The following is a 23574-nucleotide window of genomic DNA, read 5'->3' on the forward strand; positions in this document are numbered from 1 at the left end:
TAAGCTCATCGGGCTTGAACTTGCTTCGCTGGCAGGCGACGGTCACACAGGAGCTGCTCTGCTCACGGGAGCACGTGTGCCAGGTGACCAGGCCCCAGGGTTCAGCGCAGCCCCAGCAGCTCCCTTCCTGCAGTAATGTCCTGGGCCCGACTCTCCCAGGCCTGCAGAGGGCGGTTACGCTGCAAGGAAAGGGAGCCAGAGCCCAGCTCCCACACCTGGCTGGCCGGGAAGGGCCTCTCCATGGGGCTGGACTCTGCTTGCCAGGGCCCTGCTCAGCTTGTGTGTTCTCGCCCCAGCCCTGCCGCTGCCTTGTAGGAAAGAGACCAGCAGCCGCCCGGTTTGTTTAAAAATAGTGTATGAGAGAGAGTCGGGTACAGAGCCGACCCCTCCGGCAAGGGTTCGTGTTTCAATGCCCACAAACAGAGTACAAAAACAGCTCCTCTTAACAACACTAATGCCAGGGAGCTGGGTCCAGCTGCCCCACGGGGCTCAGTTCACAGCATTTCAGTACCACACCAAGGCCAGCTTTTGCAGACCCACCTGAAGCATGGGGGAGGGGAAAGGGGAGATTATCTGAACCGCTGGGAACCTGCAGCCCCTCTGAAGATCGGGCCCCAGGTGGCTCCAGCTGGCTCCCAAGAACAGCTGCTTTCGGCTCAGATACTACCTTCTGGGGCCTCTCCGAGGCTCAGGCCCCACTTACAGAGCCTGGGGGGTGCTGCTGCGCCGCCCAAGAGGGTCTTGTCTAACACAAGATCCTAGTCCCCCCCCAAGAATCCAGAGCAGAGCAAAGGGACATTCCCAGCTGTGCTGCCATCTGGGGACGGGGGAAGGAGCCCAAAGCACGTGACCCCAGTGGGGTTCTTTGCTCAGGCTGAAGGTAGGCTGACGGGTTGCGGGTCAGCTTCATGGCACATGGTGGGAGTGCTGGAGGGGGAAGGGTTAACGTTACAATAGAGGGAATGGAGGTAGCTACTGCAGCTGATGGAGAGACACCAGTTTACACCAGCTGAGGATCTGGCCCAGCTTTCACAGATTTGTTTCACACACACACACACACACACGTTTTGCTGGGTTGGTAAAAATAACAATGACCTGGGGCCAGATTCTGCCGCCCGCTGGATTTTCATCCCCCCGCTGGGACCTTTATGCCCGTGCAATGTAACGTAAAGGGAACAAGGCCCTTGGGGCGGGAAGGATGATCCAGCCCCACTGCAATCGTGGAGACGTGCTCAGAGGAAGGAGCCCACAGCGGGAGCAAAGGCAGCCCTGGAAACCCAGCTCATTTGTGGGCCTAAGCTGCCCGCCAGGGCCAGCTGCCCAGAGCCCGCTCCTCTGTCCGCCAAAAACAATGTTGTCAGACACTCGAGTTTTCAGCTACAGGAATTTGGGGTGAAGTGTCTAATTTCCAAATAAATTTTCCAGTTTTTGTTGAAAAACTCACCCCAAAACTAAATATTCTGATTCTGAAATGCAGTCGCAGGGCCTCATGCACCTGGTCTCCTCTATTGCTTGGGCTCCCTGGCAGGGCTAAGACCATGAGAGCGGCCAGACGGGGTCAGACCAAGGGTCCATCCAGGCCCCTGTCCCGTCTGCCCACAGTGGCCAGCGCCAGGCACCCCGGAGGGAATGAACAGAACAGGGAACCATCACGTGATCCATCCTGTCGCCCATTCCCAGCTTCTGGCAAACAGAGGCTAGGGACACCATCCCTGCCCAGCCTGGCTAATAGCCATTGATGGACCGATCCTCCAGGAACTTATTTTCAAACCCCCTTATAGTCTTGGCCTTCACAACATCGTCTGGCAAAGAGTTCCACAGGTTGACTGTGCATTGTGTGAAGAAATACTTCCTTGTGTTTGTTTTAAACCTACTGCCTATTCATTTCACTGGGTAACCCCTGGTTCTTGTGTTATGACAAGGAGTAAATAACACTTCCCTAGTCACTTTCTCCACCCCAGTCATGATTTTATAGCCCTCTACTGTATCCCCCCTTAGCCGTCTCTGTTCCAAGCTGTACAGTCCCAGTCTTATTCATCTCTCCTCACACAGCTGTTCCATGCCCCTAATCATTTTAGTTGCCCTTTTCTGAACCTTTTCCAATTGTAATCTAGCTTTTTGAGACATTTCCCACCATGGTCTCCCCTCTTGGTGAGAGGAGGCCATACATGATGGCAAATGAAGGGCCAGAGCATGTAATGGAGACGTAATCAGGGGTAGCAGGTTTGTAGAAACGGTTGTGGTACCCAGAACCACCCCCAACTCCACCCCCCACCTGCCTAAGGCTCTGGGAGGGAGTTTGGGTGCTGGGTGCAGGCTCTGGGCTGGGGGTGTAGGAGGGGGTGAGGGGTGCAGCCTCTGGGAGGGAGTTTGGAGATGGGAGGGGTGAGACCCGGCCCCAAACGTTGGTGGAACCTGGCCCCCAGGCCCTGAATATTGCTCGAGCCTGGGCACCACAGGCCCATACAACTCGCTGCCCCTGGACAGAATCCAATCAGGGAGCCTGGCACACAGAGATTAGGAGTGTGAGGCACCCAAACTACAATTCCCATAAGGCACTGCCTCCCCTTTCCATGGTGCACCATGGGAAATGTAGTCTGACCAGAGAGCCCAACCTTTAGAGGACAATGGGGACACAAGGCACCCAAACTAAAACTCCCACAAGGCACCGTGGCAGCATTTCAGAATCAAACTATTTTGGAGTTTGATTTTCCAGGGAAGCCCCGTTTCCTGGCCCACTGTCTACAACCCCTGAATACGTAGGGATGCAGCTGCCACGTGAGATCAGGCGCAGCCGGTACGGTCCAGCAACCTGCTCAGTCCACATGCACCACGCAAGCTCAGCATTTCCCCCTCCTCGAACTAAAAAACAAAGTAAAACTAACCATGACCACCCCCCGCCCCGAGCAGAGGCTCAAAACCGGGGAGTTCAGGCTGCCCGCCTAGCAGGTGGCGGCCATGAGTTTTCCCGTGTCCTCCAAGCTGACATGTGCTGCTAACAGATGCCCTGCGGGCAGGTGAAGGGTCAGTCCAGTTCTGCCAGCATGAGGAGGATCGGGGTCTTGGCTGAGTCTGGTCTCAAACCGTTTTATCACAGCCCAGCGTCACGGCAGGAAGCCGCGTGAGGCAGGCCGCGTGGGCTTGCGGGTGTCAGACATCCATCAATGGGTGCAGATGGCCGGGTGGAGAAGGATTAAAGACCAAAGCCCATGTGCTGGAACGATATGGATCCAGGTTTTCTAGAGAGCTCAGCACCCACCATGCGGAGCCCTGCTGCAAACCTGGCCCAACTGGGGTGCTGGGCCCTTAGTGCAGGGAACAGCCCCAGGCCTGCGGGGAGGACAAGTGGCTGTGGGGTTAATGTACAAGACGGCCACTGATGGGCTGCAGAGCACACAGGGCAAGACGGACAGCTCCTGCCACAGGAGGTGGCTGGTAACCAAGGATGCTGCTCTCACCGACAGGGGCAGCCTTGCTCCTGAAGCGTCCGTGCAGTTACGTAGGAAACCTGCAGACGGCGCCAGCCCTGGGGCAAACAGCTCGCAGGGGTTGCTCTGATCTGCAGCTCTGCTCCCATACGGCTCACACACCACACAGTGGGAGAGCTTTACCTCGGAGACCTGGGCAAGGTCACCTCCCGGGGTGGCTGCAGCCTGCTTCCTGGAGGGGCCGTCCGCTGAGGGCCGGGGCCTGCGGGCAAAGGGAAAGTCAGCAGGAAGCGCAGCCCAGCCCAGCTGGAGCATCTGAGCCTCAAGGGCACAAGGATACAGGAGGCTGCCGAGATCTCTCATCCAGCACCAGATGGCCTGGGCTAGGTGAGAGAATAGGTTCTGGCAAACCTGGCAGTAACAGGCAGGCAGCGTCACTGCTTGGAGATGGAGATCCAGCTCCAGGTGCCACCGAACAGCATCCTCTGGGCATCAGGGCACGAGCCGCCCGCTTAGACCATTGTAACAATGCAGAGACACAGACGCTTCCATTGTCCTGGGGGGAGGGGCAGCCCAGCTAGAGCTGTGTGCACCCAGAAAGCTCCAGCCTGGGGCAGGACCCCAGGGGTCAGGGCAGGCCACCCCCCCGTTCATACTCTGCAAGCGGCTCCAGCTCCCAACAGTCAAAGCAGGACTAGGGGATACGGCCCTGCTCGAGCGGGGGGGCGCGGCGTTGGGCTAGGCCGGGCATAGCCGGGCTGGCTCGGCGGCAGGCACTGCTCGGTGGCGTCTATGGGGGAGGTACTAATTGCCCAGGGAAGGGCTGCCTTGCCCCCTGCTAATGCAGAGTCTTGCCCCGCTCAGGCCCAGTGCAAGCAGGACATGGGAGCTCCCCGTGGGTCTGTCCCAGCCCCCACCCCGGGGCGAGCAACGTGCTATTCTTGCACCCGCCGGAGCTCTCACCTCTCCGTCCGGCTGCGCTCGGCAGCACTCTCCTGCCAGCTGAGCCACGGCCTGCGGGCTGCGGCTGGCTGGGCCTCCCGGGCACGGCAGCCCTGCTCAGGACGATGACGCGGCTGGCCAGCTTGGGGATGCTGCTGGGCACCAGGCGGCGACTCGTGGGCACAGGGGCAGCCATACTCCTGGCCTGGGTCTGGTGGGCGGGTGCACCGGGGGCAGGCCTGGCGCTGGCTGGGAGCTGGGGAGCATCGCCCCTGAAGGCCTTAGCCTGACCTGACGGGTCAGAAAGGAAAGCAGGAGCTGATGGGGCTGTATTCAGGCAGGTCCCAAGAGAGCCCCCCGCTCCCCTTTCCTTGGGTGGGGGGGCTCTTACTCCCACCTCCACTCGCAGTCCCTCAGGGGCTCTGCCACCCCCTCAACCCCCAGTCACTGGAGGGCCCTGCTGCTACCCCTCCCCCCTGCTCAATCTCGCTCAGGGAGATTACCCCTCCCCACCCTGCTCGCCGTCCCTCAGGGCTCTGTCAATAGCCCCCATCACCTGGGGCCCCACTGTTACTGCCCCTGCTTGCAGTCGTGGATGCTGACTGGCTTTTAAAGCCCGAGCCTGGCCCTGGACTCCCCCCACACCCTCCGATCCCGCTCCTGGGCCAGACATCGCTGTGTGCAGATCACTGCCGGAGGAGCCAGGGGGACTTTACGGGTCTGAACATGTTTGTACTGATTCCACTGCTGCAATCCCCATCTTCCCTTGCCCTCCCTCAGCTCCCACTCCAGGCAGCAGCCAATCTCGCCAGCGGCTGCAGGTGACAGTGATTGGGGTCCGATTCTGCACCCCCTTCCCACCTCTGCAGCCACGAGCCACAGCACTTCAAGGCCCAGCACCCGACGGATCCTCACATCTGGCCCTGGCTGTCTCCGAGCCACGAAATGTGGTTGCCAACAACTGCCAGCACAAAGTGCTGTGGCTGACTCAAGACCGGGGCGACATCTGGGGCTGACTCTTTGGGCTGCTGGAGGGACTTGATTTGATGGCTGGTTCCTGGGAAGTGCAGGCTTGTTCCTGGCTCTGATGGCTCAGCAGCGCTCCTCTGGAGCTGGCCCATGGTGGAGGGCAGCCCGGTGCCAGCCAGCCCACCCCGCTTGGCATGACAATTATTTTCCAGGCATAAAAACCCATTTCGTTTTCTTCTCCGCACTGGAGGGAGGCCCCTCCCAGAGCAGGGCACTAGGGGGCGCTGCCTCCCTGCTGGAGGAGAAGGGCCGCCCAAGGGTGGGAGTGGATTCCCGGGGACCCTGCGTGCAGGAAGGGCCGAGACACCCTAAGGCCGGCTCTGGCAGGGGCAGCAACAGGGACCTGCAAACACACGGCACAGATCCAGCATGGGGGCCATTCGGGGACACATGCTGCCTGGGACGTCTACACACTGGGATCCCGAATCCTCCCCCACAAGGAGACGGGCAGCACAGCCGATGGGCTACAGCTGAACCTGGGAGGAGCAGCCCCTGCTCCTCTGCGTGGGGCCACGCTGCCCCCAGTGCCCACTACGGGCTGTACGGTGCAGGGCTTGGTGGCACACAGGGGATGCAGACCCCTGGATCCCCCCCACAGATGAGGTGAAGCGAGCAGGATCAGCCCCCGACCCCCATGCTCAGCAGTCTGCTCGCAAGCCCGGTTACCTGCACTTGCTTCCTGGAGGGGCTCCGCTCTCCTGCGGGGTGTCGAGGGCTCTTGGGCAGGGCGGGGCTGGGAGGGAGATGGCCTGGGGCCCATTGGTTCTCTCCTTCCCCGGGCAGGTGATGCACAGCTGGGCGGCCGGTCCTGGAGGCTCAGCTAGTGCGGCAAGAGGGATAAAGGGAGGTGAAGCCTGGGCCGCACTGTACAGCGGAGATCAGCACACCTGCCTCTCCCTGACCGGAGCCCGAGTCTTCACACTGACAGAGCAATAACCTGGGGTCGGGCGGCCCCCGGGGGGGTGCAGGACAAGGCTCCGCAGCAGACGGGGGAGGGAGAGTACGGTCTGCAGCTGTAGCTCTGTGGGAGGTCAGGAGGCAGCACACAACGACAAGCGTCCCCCGCTGCCATCTGTGCGGGGTGCTGGAGGTCCCGCTCCTGGCGCCAGGCTGCAGGTTAGATCCCATCTGAACGACAGCCCCGTGTAGCAGCACAGGGCCCCTGGCACCAGGCTGGGGCATTGGGTCAGCGCTGACTGCAAGGGGAGATAGCCTCCCACTGAGCTGCGTCCCTTAGGGGCATAGGAGAGAGCGCCCCTACTGAGCCCCCCCCGCAGCACAGCGCCCTCTAGCCTCACACTGACTCAGACGCCAGAATCCACCTTCCTGCAGCCCCTCGGTGCTCCTGAGAGGTCCCGCACCCCTGTGCTGACCTGGCCCAGCCCCACTCAGCTTGGGAATCCCGACAGCCCAGCAGCGATGTGAGCCCAGGGCCTCAGGAGAGCCCACACCCGATGCCCCACACGGGTCCCTGCGCGTTAGCACCTGCTGCCTGCACCATTCAAACAGGTCCCCCAGAGGCTCTGCCACGAGCCCAGCTCCTGCATGGGATGCCCCAGGGCCAGCAGGGGGCACCCCAACCTGAGGACACCGAGAAGTGAACGTTTCATGCTGGGGGGCTGGTTCCACTTTACAGGAGGGAAAGCTGACAGCAGTTTGCACAGCGGGAAAGTTGTGACTTGCCACGGGCAAACGGGAGCTCTCCCTCCAGAAAGGGCTAGGCCAAAGCCAATTGTTTAGGCAGAATTCAAATTTTCGTTTGTTGAACCAGAGTTTCTTGATCTTATGCTTGGAAGGCCAAACCTCCCTCACATGACCTGGGTGCAGCGCTGCCTGCCTGAGTCTGCAGACAGACGGGCCGGCGCTGCTGCTCAAAGCTCTTTGCAGGCACCTGCCCTCTGAAAGTAGACCCCTCTGGTCAGTTTCATGGCTGCTACTGGGAACCTGGGCAGCAGAGAAATTTACAAGCATTGGGTCCTGGCAGGAGCGCTGGGCAGCACCAGAGCAGCACCGGACCCAGACACAGAGCAGCAGATCAGGTGGTTCGTGGTGGATAGGGGAGAATGCTCCTTCCCCCTTCTGGCAGGAAAGAGGGAGGGGGGGCAGGAGGCTGGATTCCAGACTAACCCCTGCCAGAGCTGGCCATGGAAGATAGAGCCCCGCGCAGGCCCCCCAGCACCTCCCCCTCTCAGGGGCCCATCTACCTTCTCGGTTCTCTTTGTGGGAGACAGAGCGGGGCCCTTGCTGGGGGTGGATTTCTTACGGAGCCGTTCGCTGCCAGCGGAGCAGCTGCCCAGCTTGTGTCGGAGGCGGGGGGGAGTCGGTGCTGCTCTGGCACATGGCGAGGGGCTTTTCCCCGGGGGGAGGAGCGTCCCTGGCTCCACGGTGGGCAGCAGCGCCCTGACGGGGCTGTTCTTCACCACAAAGGTCTCGCGCCGGGGGCTCCGGGGACTCGCCCGCTCCTTGTGCGGGAGCCGCATGGACACAAGGGGCTCCCCCGCTGGGCCCAGCGCTGTGTCTCCCAGCAGCCCGGCCCTGGCATTCTCCTTCTCCCGCAGGCTGCACCTCTCCAGCTGCACGGCCAGCCAGTTGGCCTCCTTCACGATCTCCTCCAGCTTCTCAGCACTCAGTGGGCTCCAGCGGGCCAGGCACTCTCTGCTCCGGCCCGTGTCCTCCCTCTCCTGCATGTTCAGGTCGAGCCCCTGTGCCACGCCCCTCTCGACATGCTGGACCTCCTCCTCCCGGCTGTGGGGGCAAAGCCACGGTTACCAGAGCCTGGATGGAGCAGAGAGTGCCCAGCTCCACATGGCTCATGCTACAGCCAGAGGCAGGGAAGTATTTTGTCTTTCCAGCTGCACCTTGGTTACTAACTGAGTCAGTCAGAACCTGGCTGACCCGCCTTGGGGAGGGATTTGCCCTGCCCTTCGTATGTGTCTGACCTGGCATGTTTACGGCTCTGCAGAGGCCAACCAGATCTACCACTCAAGGGCCTCATCCAGCAACTGTTGGCCACGACTGGCCCCCTGAAGACAGGAGGCCTGCTTCTGCGTTAACAGGCTCCGCGCCCGGGAGCAGCCGGCCCAGAGGGATGCTTGTGGCTGAATGATCCGCGGGGCTGGACCTAGCTTTTTTGGCAAGTTAAGGCTGAAGCACCACAAGCCTGGTTTTCTCGCTCCTCCCGTCGCAGGTTCCCAGAGCCACAAGGCCCAACACCTGCCAGCGCGGAGTGAGGCGGGAGGGACATGGACTAATGCGTCACAGAGCTCTGCCCTCCCAGAAGGCTTTCACGCCACACCATCGGCGTGATCAGAAACCTGGGAGGGCCCTTCAGTGCACACAACGACAGAAACCTTTAAGGGAAATGGATATTGGGCCAGACCCTCAGCTGGTGTAATTCAGCTGTTGGCTTCACTGCCAGGTTGCCCGACACCAGCTGAGGTTCTGGCCCTTCAATCTTACCTGTCTGAAGGAGAAGACAGACCAAAGTCAAACTTCTCATCGGTGATAAATTTTATATCTGGAAAGAAATATTGATCCATTATTCATTGGTAATTGGTTGAAACTATAGTAAAGAGCTGAATTATCAGACACAAGATGAACACAATATGTTGGGGGAAGAGTCAACGTGGTTTCAGTAAAGGGAAATCATGTCTCACCAATCTACTAGAATTCTTTGAGGAGGTCAACAAACATGGACAAGGGGTTCCGGGGTACTTGTATTTTCAGAAAGCCTTTGACAAGGTCCCTCACCAAAGGCTCTTAAGCAAAGTCAGCTGTCATGGGATAAGAGGGAAGGTCCTCTCATGGATAGGTAACTGGTTAAAAGATAGGAAACAAAGGGTAGGAATACATGGTCAGTTTTCAGAATGGAGAGAGGTGAATAGTGGTGTCCCCCAGGGGTCTGCTCTGGGACCAGTCCTATTCAACATATTCATAAATGATCTGGAAAAAGGCATAAACAATGAGGTGGCAAAATTTGCAGATGATACAAAATTGCTAGTTTAAAGCTGACAGCGAAGAGTTACAAAGGGCTCTCACCAGTGTTCCCTCTAATTTATGTCCGTGTGTGGAATGAATTTTGTTATGTGCACCACTATGGCGGTGACATGGGACACATCACCTCCATATTGGTGCGCATAACCAAATCCATGTGGCGGGGGTGGGGCCAAGGGGTTCGAAGTGTGGGAGGGGGCTCAGGGCTGGGGATGAGGGGCTCAGGCAGAGGGTTGGGATGCAGGGGGGTGAGGGCTGCGGCGGGGGTGTGGGCTCCAGGGTGGGGCTGGGGATGAGGGGTTTGGGGTGCAGGCTGACCCGGGGCTACGGCAGGAAGAGAGGCCCTCCCCGCTCTCTCCCCCAGCAGCTGCACCTGGGCTGGGGCCGCGGGATAGGCGCCTCTCACCCAGCCGCACAGATCCAGGCCGGGGTTGGGACACCTGGCTGGGTTTGGGTGCCTCTGCCCCAGCTGCAGCAGGCCCAGAGCTGGGTTGGCGTCAGGGGAGGGGCACCTCTCCCTGCCGCAGCCTGAGCAACGCTTCATAGGCTGCTGCATGGCCGCACGGCTTAGGGGGAACTTAGGCTCTCACTAAACTGGATGGCTGGAAAACAAAATGGCCAATGAAATCCAGTGTTGTTAAATACAAAGCAATGCAGATCGGAAACCAGAATCCCAGGTCTACGTTCAAAATGATGTCAGCGCTCAAGAAAGATCTTGGAGTCAAGGTAGAGGACAGGGAGGGGGCAGCTGCCGCCCTCTGGCTGTCCAGCTCTGAAGACGCTGCAGAAGCGAGGGTAGCAGAACTGCAACCCACCCTACAATTACCTTGTGACTCCCCCACCCTCTCCCCCACACAACTCCTTTTTGGGTCAGGACCCCCTACAATTACACCACCAGCCCTCGGTGACTTGTCTGTGCAGAGCTGGGAACTGAACCCCGCTTTCCGCAGGACCCTGATTCTGCTCCCACTTGCACCAGTGTAAACCAGGAGCGATGGTATCAAAGGCAATAGCATTCCACTGAGGAGAGACCAGGATCAAGCCCAGAATCATGACACCTTGGCTGGTAGTGTGCAGTAGTGCTGCACAGTGATCCCAGAGTTGGTCGCTGTCAGGGGACCCTCACATACCTTGAGGTTTTAAATCAAAGCTGCCCATCAATCTGATTTCCCAGTAGCCTGTTCTCTCAGTTTGGTGCCACTCATGTTTGTCCTGAGTCTCTCAGGCAGCCCCAAACTGCCCCTCAGTCAGGTTACCGGGCCGGGCCTGCCCCTTTCTGGGTACAAGGACAGCCATGATGAGATTGCAGACACGCTTGCAGCTGGAGAGAGTCGTGTTAGGGGGCTAGCGGGGGGATCAAAACCAAATGAAGCAAACGAGTCACCTCCAGATTTACCAACATGCTAAAAGCTCCCTCCAATGGAGCAGTCGCCTGGCGAACCGCAGCAGGAATAAGTTACCGGAGTTTCTCTGCACAGCAACGAATCTAAAACCAGGCCAAACCCACTCTGTCAGTCACGTTCCAGCCCCTACCTTCTTCTTCTGCCATCTCCATCTTTCTAGGGAGCACTGAGCTGGACCAGGGACTATCTGAAAGAGAAACACGCGAAAGGGTGCATTAGATCTACCCCACCCTATGCAAACAGCAAGGTCTTACACCCCATATTCTTCATAGAAATATGGTTATGATGTGAATATGCAAGATGGGTCTTGTAAAGTCTCATTGGAAAGGTTATGATTTCCTGAATGCAATTATCCAATTTGTGTGCCCGGATCATTTCTGTATCTGAAGTTAGGAATATTGACTATGTAACAATTACAATGGGTGTGTACACTGGCAATTGAGTGACAAAACTTTTGTCGTTCAGAGATGCTAAATCCTCCCCCCCCCAAAAGACAAAAGTTTGTGCAATTTATAACTGGGGGGGCAAGAAGCTGTGCGTATCTCTCTTCACATTGAGGGAAACGGTGAATTTTTATGAGCTTGCGCTGTGCAGATCTTTCTATACAGCGCAAGACATCATCATCTTGGGTGTACTTTCCAGAGGGAAGCTGCACTTGGTTCAGCTGGGAAATTGCCCAGCACTTATCTCACATAGAGCTGTTTGCAGCTTCTGTGTGATTCTACAGCTAGTGCTCCCTACCTGTGTGTGTGTGCGGCCAGAGAGCCTGATTCAGCAAAACAGGGAGATAGAGCCCAGGCTAGTGCAGCAGGTGGGCTCAGTGAAATCCCAGTATATCAGAAGACATCCCATAAGGGGGGTTTAACTGGCCACAGGGGCATCTGTATTGCAACCACAGGCTGGTCATTTTGGATCAGCAGTAACAGCTTCCAAGCCGTTACACATATCCACCTGAAAACTCACAGCCAGTGGGCAGAGATACAGCAAGATCCTGGGAGATGCTGTGGTCAAAAGAACACTCTCAAATGAGCCATCACTTCAATCAGGAACATTCCTCACCTGCCACTGTGGCAAGAGGACCCCTTACTAGGGAGCTTAAACATAACCATTTGTCTCTGTTTTTTCCAGCTTGGGCATTTGCCAGCCCTGCGCGTGCATCATCGTTCCTCTGGGCAGGCCCTGCAGACGTTTACAGACACGAACAATCGGACAGTTCTCACGGGCATGGAGTTGCTACCCTGCGTAAATCAGTTTCCCCTGCAGTTGTGGGAGCCCTCAAACAGCAACAGAGGAGAGAAAATCACTTGAAAAAGCACAAAAATAAGCAGGGGCAACTCCCCCTCCCAGAAGCGTTTGAGTCCCACGTCTGCCGACAAGCCTCCCGAAACTGGAAGCGGAGCTCTTTAGGTGCTCATTCATCCGCAGGCCACCCCCATGCTGCTCGTTGTTCCTGCTCACTCAGGTCAGGCTGGCAGCACCGATTTCCCGTAAGTAAATCGGGCAGAGCATCGCAGCATTGATTTGAAATATCCACAATGCTCCTGGCCTTGGCAAACAGACACAAGCTGAGCAAACTGGGATGTTTTCTCTCTGCTGACACTTAGCGCCTCCACAACCCTTCCTTTTACCTCGCCGATATCCACCAGCCCCCAGCCGCTGAGTAGTTCACAGTCACAGCATATTGCCCCTTCCAACGCTCCCAGGAGGCAGGGCAGGGCTGGTAGCACCATTGCACAGAGGCCCACGGAGGCTAAAGGACTTGCCCCAGGTCCCATAGGCAGTCTGTTGCAGGGCAGGGAATTGGATGCAGATGCCCCAAGTCCCAGGGGAGCGTCCTAACCACTGGGCAATCCTGCCTCTCACTGCACAGATTCACAGCCCTGGACAAAAACTGACTAACCCTTTCAGCCTATCAGGTCGGCTTGGGGGGAGCAATTTTCCCAAGGCTAAACAGTGAGTCAGTGGCAGAGCAGGGCACCGACTCCAGAACCCCTGACCCTGAGCTCAGACACCTATCGTCACAGGAGTAACCCTGAAAACCAGAGGCATTAAGAAACATGGTGGGAGGTCCCCTAACGAGGGGTGGGTACAGCTCACCCCAGTTCCCTCCAGGGTGCTGAACGCTGCATCTCCTCTACCATCCTCTGAGTAGGACTCTGGTACATCTCAGCCTCCCTGGCGCCCTGCGGCTGACGGGTGGAAGAAGTGAAAGTGACTTGATCCTTGTCACGGTTCCCGGTGCTCACACGGCCGCGCTACAAACTGAGTGAAGCACGTCTCAGCATACAGCTGCCGAAGCCTGTGCACACACTTGGCCGCTTGCGTTGGCGCTGTATACTCGCCAGGAGCGCTTGCGTCACGACACCATGCACCAGGCGCTGCGGGACAGAGATGACTAGCCCCGGGATCAGCGGGAGCCCAGGGTCAGGTTCCCAGCAGGCAACATTCTCTAGCCCCATACGCCATCCGTAGCCCCGCACAGGTTGGCACTTTGTAAAAACCCCATGCAGCACTTGTTGGCGCCTGCAGCCTCTGCCAGAAGCACGGAGCCCACCCAGCTCTGCCCCGTTCTCACGGACGCTGCACACACAGGGCGCACAACATTCCTGTGATTAACAGGCAACACAAGGGCTTCTCTGAGGGCACTTTGCTAAGGGCTATAATGCAAATCAGATCAAGGCTGTTGGGGACATTCACGGAGCAGCTGCAGACAGGGGAGTACTGCTTCTGGGCCCGAGAAGCAGGCACTAACGGACGGCATTCATCGTAATGCACGCTTGGGACAATGAGCAGTGGCTGCAGGACTTTCAGAGGCCCCGGGCCCCCGCACTCCTGGATCTGTGGGGCACTCTGCCCAGCCCTCCAGCGCAAGGGCACCAGAACGAAGGCTGCACTGACAGCTGCAAAGCGAGTGGCGATCTGGAAGCAGGCAATGCCAGACTGCTACGAGTCACTGAGAAATCATTTGGGATGTGGAAAATACACAGTAAGGGCTGTTGTCCTGCAACTGTGCAGGGCCATTAATGGTCTCCTGCTATGCAGGACAGGGACTTTTGGCAATGTTCAGGACATAGGGGATGGGGCAATAGGTGGCCAACAGTATGTCAACAGAAAGGGCTACTTTTCTATGGTCACGCGAGCTGGGGTGGATCACCATGGACACTTCTGACAGCTCTGTGGGCTGGTCAGGGACTATGCATGACGCTTGCATCTTTAAGAACACAGGACTGTTCAGAAAGCTGAATGTATGGACTTCCTTTCCGGACCAACAGATTACCAGTGGTGGTATTGAAATGCCAATAGCAACTCTGGGGAACCCAGCCTACCCCCCTGCTTAGAGGAAGCTGCACACTAGCCACCTCAGCAGCACCAGGGAAAGATTCAGCTACCAGCTCAGCTGGTGCAGGAGGACTGTCGCCAGGGCTTTGGGTCAGCAGAAGGGCTGCTGGTGCTGTTGACTCACTGCAGGAGATCTCAGGGACAGGCCTGCTGGGGCTGCATGCGATCTGGGAGTCCGTCTGCTGACTCTGAACAGTCAGACATAAGGACCATTGCAAGCGCTCAGTGTGGAGCTGTACCGTTGAAGGAGGGCCAGTCACAGAAGTGTTCTGTGCTCGATCGTTCTCAGGGCCTGGAGGTTGGGGTGCTGTTGGAAGAGTGTAGTGCTTGAAGCACACTTACAAGTACCGCGCGCTTGGAGTACCGCCAGGCAGTCCGCTGTGAACGAAAAGAATTTTATTCTCTAAAAATAGCAATTTGAGTGACAACAAACAGTGTGCATCAAAAACCAGCAGGAAAGCAAGACAAACTTTAAACAAAGTAACAAGAGGGGACTCTGCAACTGGAAAGACGGCAAACATTTCTGTCCGCTTCAGTGCTCAGGCGTAGTCTGTTGTGGCTACGTGTACACCAGCGGTGGTTCTCACAGGTCAGTGCACGTGGAGCTGTGGTTTTCCTTGCTGTCCCATGGCATGGAATGACAGAGGCAGGACTGCAGCCTGGGATGCCATGGGGTGCGTTAGGGGATGTAGGGAACTGCTACTGTGGAGCGCTCCAAGGACTGCAAAGGGTGGTGAGGCGGATTTTTGGACCTGAAGGTCAACACGGGTCAGCTACATTTGGGTTTGCTGCCTGTGAAGACCCATTACGTCCCAGTGCACCTCCCTCTCCTTGTCCTGAGCCTCTCTCCTGTCTCCTCTTTCCTTCTCCAGGCCCTTTAGTCACAGGACAATGCAGCACCGGCATGCAGGATTTGCACAACGTGTCCCCCCCCCAGTCCTCTTTCTGCTCAACAGGGTCAGGGGATCTGTGGGAGTGGATGGGGCACCCTTCAAGGCTGCAATAGCAGCAGGTGCTGATAGGGGGGACGGGGGATGACACTGGATTTACAGTGACACCGGAAAGGGAAAAACAAGTTTTGTAACTCTCATCTCTTATTCTTATAAACACTTGGAGAGCCTCGGCACAGCCCTGCTCTCCAGCCCCAGTCATGGTGAGTGTTGCCCAGCAGGGTGAGGGGAAGGAATTGTAGCTCTGATTCCACGGGCGTGAGTTTCAGGCAATGGCGTTGCATGCTGGTGCTGGTTTCCACAAGTGCGGGTGGATTTTGCCTGATAACTCACTGCTGAGGGTTGAGGCTGCGGCCCTTGGCGCTCCGGTGTGAGCTGCACACACAGAGGACGCAGCTCACTGACTCGGCAGACCTCCAAGTCACTCATAAAGAAAGGCCCAGACTCGGGTCAGCAGCAAAAACGCTAGGGCAGGTTTACAGCCAACGAAGCACAGTTCTAGTTCGCCACAGGTGCTCCGGGTACACCAACGCATGTCGGCCCACGGCAATGGTAGTGGTTCAAACAGCACCCCAGGATTCTGTCCCCTAGACCAGCACAAAGATACCCCTCCTGTGACTGCTTCTTTTAGCCACTGATCCAAACAAGTTACCTATTACACTCAAGATGTAGTTAGCGACCCCCCTAACCCTCGTACCTGCTAGTTTGAACAAAACATCCTTATCCATTCTCCTACGGGGGGGGGATGTGTTTACATAGCTACTCTCCAGACAGGAAGGTGCTTACGTGGTGAGCTGACATCCAGTGGGTTACTATTCTGACAATGCCAGGCCTATTCTGGTTCACGCTGTTAATTATGCTTAGGGCTCCAGCAAGGCCTAAAAGGGTGACACAGCTGCTCCTGGAGTCCCAAAGCTGCCCAGGCCTGCATGCCATTAGCCTGTTTACTGCACGGTGCCAGCTGATCTCATCCCAGATTGGCATGGGAAAGTGTCCTAATGCAGAGGGGAGGCCGCCAGCCCTAGAAATCTTTGGGAGAGGATTACAAAGTCTCTCCATGCAAGTTTCATTAAGGTCTCTCTGGAGGATATAGGGACACCCCTATGCGCATCAAGTGCTCTGCCTACCCCCCCGCCCCCTCCCCCCAAACAACAGGGGAGTGCTACCTCTACTTCTGTATTTCTCCTACGAGCAAACCAACGAAAGTAGATAGCTTTGTCTTGTTCATTCGGGGATGGGCTAGGCCCCCTCTTTACATTTAAAGATTGTTAGGGAAAATCCATGCACACAGACATGCAAAGTCCCTTCCCCTTCATGAGGCTCATCCGCGCTCAGCCTGCGGGACTGGCTAGACTGTGGAGGAACCTCAAACAGATCCTGACTCGCAGCATGGCTGGAGTCCCTGGCCACATCTGCCCTCTCCTCCTCCACCACGCTGTTCATGGCAGGGATCTGTGTCTCCGGCTCCTCTGAGGTATCCATACTGGTGAGCAGGATGCTGGTGGGGTCTCTGCCAAGCAGGTGGCTGGTTGTAAAAGCAGCAGGTGTGTGGCTCAGCACCAGAATGAGCACCTGCTGCCTGGCCTTGTAGTACAGCTGGGTGGTTCCTTGGCTTTCACACAGCACTGCTGTGGGTTCCAGTTGTACCCGTGTAATCTGCTCAGAGAGGTCTCCGGCTGCGTCTCCGGCTGGTCCACAGCTGTCACTGCAGAGCCTGAGCACCGCACAGGGCCAGGAGAAGCTGCTGGGTTACTCACCAAGCCAGGCAACCAGGAAAAGGCCTTTCAAAAATAGGCAGGTTGTTCTAAGAGGGGCGGGGGCCTTCTGGTCTCAGCGAGGTGCAGCTCATAATTGTGATCAGGAAATGGGGCATTGTGGGACAGCTGCTGGAGGACTGTTCAGGCCGACAGGTCGCACAGCATCTACACTTGCCCTACGGCTCAGAAGGGCGACCCTGGCTCAAAGCCATTCCAGGAGGTGGTGTTACTGAGTTGCTTATGTTGGCCGGAGACAAATTTGAGAGGAGACACGTGCACAGATGTATATCGCCTTGCATCAACCTAACGTAGCAGGGCAGATCAGGCCTCAGGCAGACAGCGCTGCCCTGGGGCCTGGTCACAAGGTTCTCTGCCAGCAGAGGGGATAGAAGCTTAGGGGTTTCTTTAAAAAAAAAAAAAAAAATTAAATCCCATACAAATCAATGACCCCTTGGTGCCTCTACCCTCAGCTTACCAAGGCCAGATGTCTAGTCACCACCACACAGTGGATTTTGCAAGCCCTACCTGAGCTCACTCCTCTAGACCAGGCACAGCGGTCTGAAGTGCAGTCACACTTTGAATACCAGCTCTGTTAATTGAATGGCTTTTGCGGGTAGAGCATGATGCCGAGAGCTTCAGAGCACCAGCGACTCCCATCAGCGTCCAAGGGAGCTGAGGGATGGTGCTGAGCACTGCCTAGGATCAGGCCTTGAAAATCTCCCACCACTGACGTCACATGGTGTTGATGGCCTCAGATAATGACCAGCGGTGCAACTGTCACCGCGGCTCTGACAATCAGTCTATCCGCTTGGTCTCATTCACCGCAATCAATAAAGATCCTGCCTTGTGGGCTTAGGCCCAGCTCCACAAATGTATCAAGGTATTTAGGCACCTATCTCCCATTGATTTCTAACCACTAGCAAGCTCTGATCTCAAAGCAGAACTGTGTTAGAGCTGCAGTTTGAAGGAGGTGGGGTAAATCATGGCTTAGCCTACCCTGACGTGGTGCAGCGTTTGCACAATACGCTTTTGGACACAAATCTGAGGCAATTATAATTTACGGACACTTATTGCCCTTCCGGCTGCCAGCACTAGTGTATCTACCTCTCAAAAGCTCGTGTGCTGTGGGAACAGCCTCTCTCCACACAATCATTCCGGTCCGTGCGTTTGAGCTCAGTTATCCCCCATCATTTCAAAGCTCAATATTTCCACTTAAGGAACCATGAAAAGCAGTTACTCCCTTAGCTGGCTTTCTGTTCTTTCATGCCCCTTCTCCTTCTTGATACAAATCTCTCTCTTTACAAGTCAGCTTAAGTCTTTGACAAGTGAGAGATTCCCTTCCTAAAAAGGGATAAAACATTTATCCCTCCCTCGGGCAAGACACGCCAGCTTCACTCACACAAGAATTTTTTCTCCATCATTTGCTGCATCTTACTACATTGGATTTCCAGTGCTCCTCTGGGTTAGCCCATTTCCAACAGCCTCCCAAGCAGCTCCTGGCTGGCTGCTAATGGGCAGGAGGAGCAGATGCCCTCTGGACAGGCAGCATAAGATGCACCTGATTTGTGAGAGTCAGAATAAAAAGCCTGGATTTATGGCTGGAGTGGATAGTTGGGAAGTCACCCCATTTAGCATCTGCAAACACAATTCTTCAAATAAGGGAAAAAAATAGGGCTTCTTGATTATTATTTTTAATTGCCAAAAAATGTCACTGATCTAGTTAAAAATATAGAGTTTAAAAAGAAATAAAAAAAAAAGTCTTCCTATTTCTGCAGCCGACTCCATGTTTGACCCTGGGAAGGTCATGTCACTGCTCAGTGCCTCAGTTTCCTCAGGGATAATAATATGCAACTATTTGATAAGGTGTGATGAGGCTAATTTCATTAAAGGTTGTAGAAAAATCCTTGGCTAGAAGATGATATAGAACAGGAACATCTAGCTCTTATCTAGCACTTTTCATCAGCAGATCTCAAAACACTTTACCAAGGTGATCAGTACTTTACAGATGGGAAAACTGAGGCACGGAGATGTAAAGTGTCTTGCCCAGGGTCACCCAGCAGGGCAGTGGTTGAACTGGGAACAGACCCAAGTCTCCTGAGTCCCAGCCCAGTGCTCTAGCCCCTAGATGGAGTCCATACATTGTCCAACCAAGCGCCACCTTCTCAGGAGATCTGTGTCTGCATCTACTTAGCTTTTCCGACTGCCTCTTTGGGCAAACGGAAAGTTGGGAACCCTTAGGAAAGGGACAGATAAGATAGAAAATACCATATCGCCTCTGTATAAACCCATGGCACACCCACACCTTGAACACTGTGCAGATAGGGTTGCCCTATCTCAGAAAAGATATACTGGAATTGGAAAAGGTTCAGAAAAGGGCAACAAAAAAGATTAGGGGCATGGAACAGCTTCCATATGAGGAGAGATGAATAAGACTGGGATTTTTCAGCATGGAAAAGAGACAACTAAGAGGAGATACTTGGGTGAAATGCCTGCAAGCTGCATGGAGACCATTTAAAAACACCGTAATGGAGGCCCAAACTAAATGTATACCCCAAACACACAAACAGTAAGAGGACCACAAAAAAAAAAAAAAAAAAAGCCACCATCGCTAAACAGGAAAGTAAAATAGGTGGTTCGACACAGAGAGGCCTCCTTTCAAAATCGGAAGTCAAATCCTACTGAGGGAAACAGAGAGAAGCATAGACTCTGCCACGCGTAAAGCTGTACTTAGGCCGGCCAAAAAAGAATTTGAAGATCAACTAGCAAAAGACTCAAAAACTAACAGCCATTTTTTTTAAAGTGCATCAAACCAGACAGCTGGCCCACAATGAGCGGGGGCACTGAACGCTCGAGCTGCTAAAGAAGCATGCCAGGAAAATAAGGCCTTTGCAGAGAAGCAAAATGAATTTTTTGCATCGGTTGTCACGGCTGAGGATGTGAGGGAGGTTCCACACCTGAGCCATCCTTTTTAGGTGACAAATGTCAGGAATTGTCCCAGATTGAGGAGTCAATAGAGGCAGGTTTGGAACAAATTGATATATTAAATAGTAATAAGTAAGGCTGTCACAGAGCTGGAGGTCATGGATTCTATGATTTTCCGGGACCTCCATGACTTCTGCAGTGGCCGGTGCGACTGACCCCAGGACCACTGGAGAGGCTTGGGCAGTCCTGGAGTCAGCCACTCTGGCTGCTGCTGGGGCAGTCTTGGGCCCCCCTGCCCCGCAAATAGCAGCAGCAGTCTAGGGCTGCCCTGCTTCCCCCCCGCCCAACACACACACCTTCCCCCTTCCCCCCCCACCAGCCCAGGACCAGCCCCTCTGCCCCACGGCACCTGCAGCAGTCCCCAAGGCACCCTCCCCCCCACCAAAGAGCACTCCGAGTCACCCCCCTCCAGAGCACCCACGGCAGTCCCTGAGGTGCCACCCTGCCCATGATTTAGTCAAGTGTATATAGTACAAGTCACGGACAGGTCACAAGCTGTGAATTTTTGTTTACTGCCCATGATCTATCCATGACTTTTACTAAAAATACCTGTGACTAAAACATAGCCTTAGTAATAAGTCACCAGGATGGTATTCACCCAAGAGTTCTGAAGCTACAGAACTATTAACCGTAGTACACTACTGATCGCTTACATTTGCCTCTGTATCAGATGACTGGAAGACAGCTAAGGTGATCCTGGCAATTACAGGCCAATAAGCCTAACTTCAGTACCAGGAAAATTGGTTGAAACCATAGTAAAGACCAGAACTGACAGACACATAGATGAACACCATTTGTTGGGGAAGAATAAACATGGCTTTTGTAAAAGAAAATCCTGCCTCACCAATCTATTACGATACTTTTGGGGTGTCAACAAGCACATGGACATCCAGAGACTATAGTATACTTGGACTTTCAGAAAGCCTTTGACACGGTCCCTCACCACAGGCTCTTAAGCAAAGTGAACAGTCATGGGATAAGAGGGAAGGTTCTCCCATGGATCAGTAACTGGTTAAAAGATAGGAAACAAAGAGTAGGAAACAAAAGGATCTCACAAAACTTCTTGCCTCTGACAAGCATTCCTCCATCGACCTAGCTGTATCTACACCAGGGGGTTAGGTCACTGTAACTACAATGCTCAGGGGGATGGATTTTCCACACCCTTGAGCACTGTAGCTACGTCAACCTAAGTGTTTACCATAAGCCAGGTCTAGGACACAGCTACGCTGGGCCTAGGGGCTGCTGCTGTCTGCAAAGGGATGACGTGCGCTCACAGGAGCAACTGTGCAGCCCCATTGTCTGCTAATACTCTCAGTCATGCCCTACTACTTCCAAAGCATCTGCACAGAGGGCAACTGGTAACAGGATGACTGAAAAGAAGGAGTAGGGTCCAACTATGGCACTCTGTACCTCAAAGCAGCACCCTGGAACCCCCATATTCCCCTATCATATAACTTTAATATATTTCATACAAAGCACATCAAGCAGGATATCGTATGAAAGGTCATGATCTGCTAAAACCCATTGTTCTGTCAAAATACATATATTGTTAGTATGTATCAAGTTCATATATCGTTGGGTGCATCAAGTTCTGAGATTTTGCTGTACGGTTGATACTGAAATATGCTGCAAGTTTGCTAGAGGTATACGAAGGAGGTGATCCCCGCCCAGAGGAGGGTGTTCAACAACCATTAATCAGCAGGGGAATTGTAAATAAGGGATTTATAATTCAACAACAGTTGCACAAGACCACAGCAAGTGGACTGCTCAACCCTGTGACTCAACAAAGCCCACCAGGACATGTCTGGGCTAGTATATTCCAGGCACATGGACTGAGGGTATAAAATAAGGGACAGAGACATCGTGCCTTGGCCTTTCTCCTCCCCCACCTACGCTGGAAGCAACAAGAACACTGAGAAGACAAACACTTCATCTGACGAGACTGCTCCAGGCTTAAGGGAGAGGCCCATGTATTAAGAACTGTAACATCCAGTGGGTAAGAAAACTGCTTGATCTAAATGCTGCCTAGTGTAATAAGGTTTAAGATTTAGATTGTGCACTTATCTTTTATTTTCTTAAGGTAACTATCTCTGACCTTTTATGCCTCCCACTTATAATCACTTACAATCCATCTTTCTGTAGTTAATAAATCTGTTTTATATTTTACCAAAAACAGGGTGTTTTGGTTGAAGTGCTTGGGAAATCTCAGCTCAGGTTACAAAGACTAGTGCAAGACCTCTCCACATTGAGGGAGGGGCAGACTGGGTAACAAACTTACACTGGCCAGGCTTATGACCAGGGCAAGAGGGTACAGCTCTGGGGTGTAAGGCTCAGGAGCTGAGGGGAACTGGCTGGTGCCTTTCTTTGTGTGATTTGCGAGTCGCTCTGGGAGCATTCATGCAATCTAGCTGGGTGGGGGCTCAACATGCGGCTGTGCTGAGTGATCACAGCGCCTGGAGGGGTTTGCTGCTTGCCACTAGCAAAGCAATGTGAAAGACAGTTGTGGCTGGAGAGTTAAGGGGGCACAGCACGACCCCAGTTCCAGGTTGCACCCTGGGGATCCCAACGCCCCGCCCAGAGCTGTATAAGCTCAGCCATGACCAAGACTGTGATCTCTCCACCCAAACAGAGCCAGAAATAGAAGACATTGGACAGCACGGGCCTGGCATGCATCAAATGCCCAAGAGGTGCCAGGCTTGGGTACACGGACATTGAAACCCAGGGGCAAGTCAAACATCTCCCCGCACATTTGGAAGAACAGAGGCCAACTCTGCCCATCTCCAACAAGTTCCAGCATCCAAAGCTAGGAGCGAGCTACTGCTGAGCCTAAGGGCCTGACCTCCTACTGATACAACATGGCCCCCCCGTAACAGAATAACCGAAACACAAATTAACTGAGTAACAACAGCCCCTCTCGCCAGGGCTGGCTCCGCTCCTCTGCGGGCAACGCCCTGCAAAGCTAAAGGGCCGACAGGGAGGCCAAGTCCCTTGGCTGGGTTTTAACCAGGACCCCTGGTGGGTCATCGCAACCCTCCTGGGGGGTCTCGCCCACCACTGGTGGATGATGAGAGTGACTCTAGTCCCTGCCCCAATCCCCACCCTCAATCCCAGCCCCCCAGCACCACCCAGCCCAGCCCCCCAACCCCCCAACCCGCACCCCCCCACACCGCCCAGCCCCCCAAGCCCAGTGCCCTACCCCCGAGCCCCACCAGCTCAGCCCCCCAGCACCACCCAGCCCCCCAGACCAGCCCCGCCCCCCCAGCCCTCCAAGCCCCGCCCCCCGCACCACCCAGCCCCCCCAGACCAGCCCCGCCCCCCCAGCCCTCCAAGCCCCGCCCCCCCGCACCGCCCAGACCCCCAAGCCCAGTCCCCTACCAGAGCCCCACCAGCTCAGCCCCCCAGCCCCAGGCCCCTACCCCCAAGCCCCGCCAGCCCAGCCCCCCAGCACCCCCCAACTCCCTACCCCCGAGCCCCCCCAGCCCAGCACCGCCCCAGCCCTCCAAGCCCCGCCCCCCCAGCCCAGTCCCCTACCCCCGAGCCCCCCCAGCCCAGCGCCCCACCCTGCACCCCTACGGCTCCGCAGGAGGCGGCGCAGCTCACCCGCTCCCCGGCGCCGCTTCCCCCCTTCGCACCGTCCGCAGCCGAGCCGAGTCGCGGCATGGAGGGGGCGTGGCTAAATTCGAATTCTCCCTCCTGGACGTCACAATAACAACGTTACCGCCCAGCCCGCTGATTGGTGGCCCCGCCCCAG

The 23574-nt window shown here is 55.5% G+C and overlaps 1 protein-coding gene across 9 annotated transcripts; it reads right to left on the minus strand.

Moving 5' to 3' along the window:
* Nucleotides 1-338: 338 nt before the first annotated feature.
* PSRC1 (proline and serine rich coiled-coil 1) lies at nucleotides 339-23507 on the minus strand. 9 transcript variants are annotated; one of them, XM_084611131.1, is made up of 8 exons: nucleotides 23424-23507; nucleotides 10789-10982; nucleotides 9056-9214; nucleotides 8859-8916; nucleotides 7604-8144; nucleotides 6066-6219; nucleotides 4392-4661; nucleotides 339-3690 (listed from the first exon to the last, which is right to left on the minus strand). In XM_084611131.1, exons 5-8 carry the CDS (start codon nucleotides 8084-8086, stop codon nucleotides 3608-3610), a joined length of 990 nt encoding a protein of 329 aa, XP_084467257.1. In that variant the 5' UTR covers nucleotides 8087-8144; nucleotides 8859-8916; nucleotides 9056-9214; nucleotides 10789-10982; nucleotides 23424-23507; the 3' UTR covers nucleotides 339-3607. The 9 variants fall into 9 exon arrangements, with proteins under 9 accessions (XP_084467257.1, XP_084467256.1, XP_084467255.1 ...); XM_084611130.1 differs by having other exon boundaries at nucleotides 10777-10982; XM_084611129.1 differs by having other exon boundaries at nucleotides 10523-10982.
* Nucleotides 23508-23574: the final 67 nt, after the last annotated feature.

The sequence above is a fragment of the Lepidochelys olivacea genome (genome assembly GCF_965140295.1).
Source record: "Lepidochelys olivacea isolate rLepOli2 genome assembly, chromosome: 21".
NCBI lineage: Eukaryota > Metazoa > Chordata > Testudines > Cheloniidae > Lepidochelys > Lepidochelys olivacea.